General features: G+C 30.2%; 1 protein-coding gene across 1 annotated transcript; it reads right to left on the bottom strand.

Moving 5' to 3' along the window:
* Positions 1-634: 634 nt before the first annotated feature.
* Positions 635-2,106, bottom strand: LOC111888124 (30S ribosomal protein S10, chloroplastic). Its single transcript, XM_023884252.3, has 3 exons — positions 1,772-2,106; positions 1,613-1,663; positions 635-1,122 (listed from the first exon to the last, which is right to left on the bottom strand). The coding sequence occupies exons 1-3, from the start codon at positions 1,964-1,966 to the stop codon at positions 811-813; spliced, it is 558 nt and encodes a 185-aa protein (XP_023740020.1). The 5' UTR covers positions 1,967-2,106; the 3' UTR covers positions 635-810.
* Between the last annotated feature and the right edge of the window lie 3,143 nt (positions 2,107-5,249).

Raw genomic sequence — 5,249 nt, 5'->3', positions numbered from 1 at the left:
TTTTCAAAATGATGGTTTTTGGTTGTTTAAAATATATTTCAAAAAATTTAAATTTGGTTGAAGATTTGGGGCGTTACATTGTAATAGAAAAATATGCACCAAGCTTTAAGTAATACACCTAACAAATAACTCTTAGGCAAAAGAGTTGGGCCACCTAAGACACATAAATTTCAAGTCTTAAGTCTTTCCTAACTAGAACCTTCCTTCGAATATAAGTATCATAAACAAAACAAACTATAAACCTTTAAGACACCCGATATATATTCATTTATGATGTGGAAGATCAAAATAAGTTGCAACCACAAATCATAACATTAACCTCTATAATCCACACCTCACGGAGCATAATATAAAGCTCTATAACCGATACCTCGCATCGGTCTTGAGATTTGATACCACTTGTTAAGAAAATGGTCTCATATATTCCTTACAGAATGTGTATTAATATAACAAAATGAAAAGAAAAAAAAAACAGCAAATCAAATCAAGAATTAACTATTGAATGGTAGCTCGATCTACCATAGGTACTAGGTACTATTATCATAAGTAGTTTTATGAGATGATTTGATTTTAGTAGTTCCTTTAGAGCTAATGACTAAAATATAATGCAGAGATACTGACAAACACGAAAAACTTAAACATGACAACACATGGTAAAATATAATTGTGACTTGGGAATTTTACAATAATTCAGTCCAACCAACGAAATATTTTACCAAACATCATCACTTTGATACAAGTAACAAATTTACGATACAAAAAGTGTCAATTAGAAGCACTTAGCAGCAAAAAGGAACTCTAAATACGTTTCTAAAGCTTAACCTCAACATCAACACCAGCTGGAAGATCAAGCTGCATCAAAGAGTCAATGGTTTGTGCAGTTGGGTGTAGAATGTCAATCAACCGTTGATGGGTTCTGATCTCAAAATGAAATCTTGCATCTTTGTGAACATGAGGAGATTTAAGCACACAGTATATTCTCTTCTTGGTTGGCAATGGAACAGGGCCCATGGTCTTTGCGTTTGTTGTTCTAGCAGCATCCATGATTTGCTTGCATGAATCCTCGATTAAAGGTACCCAATAAGACCTCAGTTTAATCCTTATTTTCTGTTTTGGTGCAAGCTGAAAAACAAGAATAAATTATCAGATTTGGGAAAGCAAGTATGAAGGTGTGAAAACTGATTATTCAGATGAATTTGTATAATTATTTGATTCTGATTTCAATTCATTTAAATTACTTTGTAAAACACACTTCAAAACACCCCGATCTGAAATGTACAAAATTAATGTTCCCTTGGTATATTTGATTCTCCATTTTCATGGAATCAAATAAGTTTGATCACATTCACATTGCATTTGCAAAACATCATGCAAATGGAATCCATGTATGGAAAATGTTAAAATGAACTGAACAATAGGAGTTTGTAAGCTTTAATCTACAATTTTATACACATCTTTCTTGCATTAACCAGGAATTCAATACAAATTAGCCCAAAGAGTGATCAATTAAACCAGACCAATTGTGAAAAGGCCAATTACATTCTTCTTCAGACCCCTAATTCCCAAAATTTTACAATGAAAGAAAAGAACAACCATAAGCAGCAGAAATTACCTTTTCGGAATCAGACCCCACAATCACCGTCGAAGATTCAGGATCCTCAGTCTAGCAAAACAACATCAACGAAATACAGAAACGAGTTTTCATCAATTCAGACAAAAGAAACAGCATAACACTTGGAAATTCAAATACAACAGTGGAATGGAAACATACCTGAAGGGTTTGTTCCAAAGCTTCAGGAGCTGCGAAGACTCTGGTTGTAGATAAACGAGGTGACTGGAACTGAATCCTGGAGGTCGATGAACCATTTGGAATGAAAAGCGAAGCAGAAAGCTTAGGTGTAGTAGACATTGAGGAAGAATTGCATAATGGAAACAAGGTTGCGACTAGAGATGATGAAATTGCCATTTCTGAGTGGGGTTTTTGAAAAATTCTACAGTTAATCTGCAACTATAACCGGTGTACTAATGTTTTGGCTCTGAGAAACTTTTCTGATGGTCTGCCCGACTGAGGGTTATCCACAAAAGTTTGAGGAAGGAGTGAGATAACGAAGGGGAAAGAAAACATCAAACCGGGTTCGGTTTTCATTTGATATGTGGGCTACTGATGATTGTTCGCGTAAACCGGATTCATAGCCCATTAGGGGAGGTGTAAACGAGCCATCACCAAATGAAATGACCAATCACTCGTTATGTCAACCAAAATTCATACCAAAATGCAAAAAAAGATCGAGAACTCGAAAATAATTATGTGGTATGTCGTAGTCTTTGGACTAGATATTCAAAAGGGTTTTTTATTTTGGTAAAAAGATTTCTGTGACAATTATTATTTTGCTATATGTATTATGTTGCCTTTAATTAATTAATTGTATTATTGTATATGTTTTTACCAAAAAAAGATCATTTACTTTAAACTTTTCTATTATTATTAAATCATAAATCATAAAAGGGCCTGATACCACACTTCATAGGATTCCTATTATAATTGTTACCCTAGCAAACAATATTCATACGAAATTCCGATTATCAAAAAAGAGCTTTCGATAAATTGTCTACCAAAAAAAAAAAAACAACTCCATTCTTATATTAACAAATCTGGGTTAATAGAAAGAAAAACATTTTTGATAATTTTAATCTAATGACTAATCAAAAATTTGTAACAAATATAGAAGTTTTGTCTATAAGCTCGTAATGATTAGTGAATATATATATATATATATATATATATATATATATATATATATATATATATATATATATATATATATATATATATATATATATATATATATATATATATATATATATATATATATATATATATATATATATATATATATATATATATATATATATATATATATATATATATACATTGTTATGAATATGTAGTTTATTTTCTGTATGTGTGTAGATATGATAAAACCATGATAGTATACAATGCAATATAAATTTGAACAAAATGAAAGATTAAAAAAAGTTATATGATAAATCGCCACTATAATAATCCTTTATATAAGAATCAACATTGTTTACATCGTGCATATCATATTCCAAAACCATCGTGCGAAAAAAAAAAAAAACCTACAGATTAAAGATCAAAATACTTCAACAACTTACCAAATAAAAACGGAAATCGATTAAAGAGGCATTCAAATTTATCTGTATAATTATGAATCACATCAATAATTGTCTAACCGGTAAGTCATTACCTTGCTGATTTTAATCAATTTAAATAAGAAATTTTGTTGATATATTAAATTGCCGAAAATAATGGCTTGTAAAAGAGATTCAAATTGAATGAATTAAGGGTAAGCTGGTAATTTTATTTTTTTTGGAAAGGGAACTTCCCTAACAAGGGTTTCCGGGCCAGCTTTCGCGCACCGACTAATCCCCCGCTGCAAACATAAAACTTTGCCTCATGCCCTGGAGTCACTACAGGCGAACCTCCATGGCCACAAGGGCTGAGTGGTGCCAGGATTTGAACATGGATCAATAGGTTATCCATCATATCTTCCACATGCCTTACCAAGTCACCACAACCCAAGTGGTTTAAGCTGGTAATTTAACTATAAGGTTATAAGTATTTTGAAGAAGCCACGTGACAAATATTGATTCATTTATTAAAATGGAAAGATATGTTTACTAAAATAACTAAGTTACAACCCGTGGAAACCATGGGTAAAATATTTATAAAAGATTTAAGTTATTAATAAGCAATAAAATTTAATTTATATGATAAATGATTCATACGATCATATTATAATTAAATGAGCAATGAAAATTTTAGATAGATTTCTAAATAATTAGATATTTTACATGAGTAAATAACAATAAGTTTTCTCTTCTAACTATAACACAATAAACATACACATTTGTGTCACAGGAATTAACAATATAAATTAATATCAAATCAGCAAACCCAATTCATTACAACCATATTTTTTATAGTAGGAATTGCAACAACTTCAGGGGCAAAGAACTATAATTAGCAGCAATTAAATGGAGTATCAACATTAGGGGCATTTAAGTCAAAGCACAAATAACTTAAATTACATAGTTAACACGAACAATTTTATTCACATGGAAAACAGAAACTTTTTAGCAAAGATTGTCAACAAACGTAAAAATTGAAACTTTTCAATTAATATTTTTTAAGTTTTAGCTTTAAACATCCACCAAATGTTCTGTATATGACGTAGACAAAGAGATGCATCCAGCCAATTTCTAAATCCCACGAGATATTAGTGCTTTAAGCCACTAACTCTCATCCGTCCACACTCTCTAATACATAATTCATAAACAACCCTCTGTGAACAAAATTCATTTCCATGTCATTAGAAACATATAATTAGTTATAAATCTTAAGATTTGAAGATAATGAAATACGAAAAATTAACCCCCAATATCAAGATTTATATATTCATCACATACTTCACATCTTGACATTTGACATTATACAACACACATTTATTCATAATTTGAAATCGTGATGACTAATCAAATATTTGTCAAAATTTTATTAATTTACAAAGATAGAACCTTTGTGTAAACTTAATTGGTAAGCACTCCTTATTTCTCCAAATGCACACCTTGTTAAAAAGGAGTAAGCACATAGTCCAATTAAACTTAAAAAGCTTTCTTGAAAAAAATCAAGTTCTTGGAAAAAAAAGTTAGAAAAAGTCCAAAATACCCCTTAAAACTTTTATTGCACCATAACTTCAAAGCATTGACCAACTTCTTTTCTCCTGCCGTCCATAATCAAGAATGTTCATGTTGATTTGAAAAAGTCTACCACATATAGCAATAAACAAAAAAAGACCATAATGCCCTTTGTTTATTTTTAGAAAGTTTGCAAGTTGTTTTTTTTTATTCACCATATTTGCAATAACAAAAAAATAAGGGCACTGATTAGTTTATAATATTTTAATATGTTGCAATAACAAAAAATAAATCATTATTGACGATGGATTCATATGTTGTCATTACATTAGCACATTAAGTTTGATGACAAAAACCTCCTAAAATTACAAATTGAAAAACACAATCACACCGAAAACATGAAAAAAAAAGAGATAAAAAATAATATTTACATCAGAAAACAATTTTAATGGTTGATCTTTCTTACCGTATACTAAATGTAGGATACATCTGGAAACCAACTATGTAATCCACTCTGTTCAAAACAAAAT

This window comes from Lactuca sativa, chromosome 9, assembly GCF_002870075.4.
Source record: "Lactuca sativa cultivar Salinas chromosome 9, Lsat_Salinas_v11, whole genome shotgun sequence".
In the NCBI taxonomy this organism is placed as follows: Eukaryota; Viridiplantae; Streptophyta; class Magnoliopsida; order Asterales; family Asteraceae; genus Lactuca; species Lactuca sativa.
Note: the sequence above shows the minus strand (reverse complement) of the source record. Positions and strands in the feature narration are given on the sequence as shown.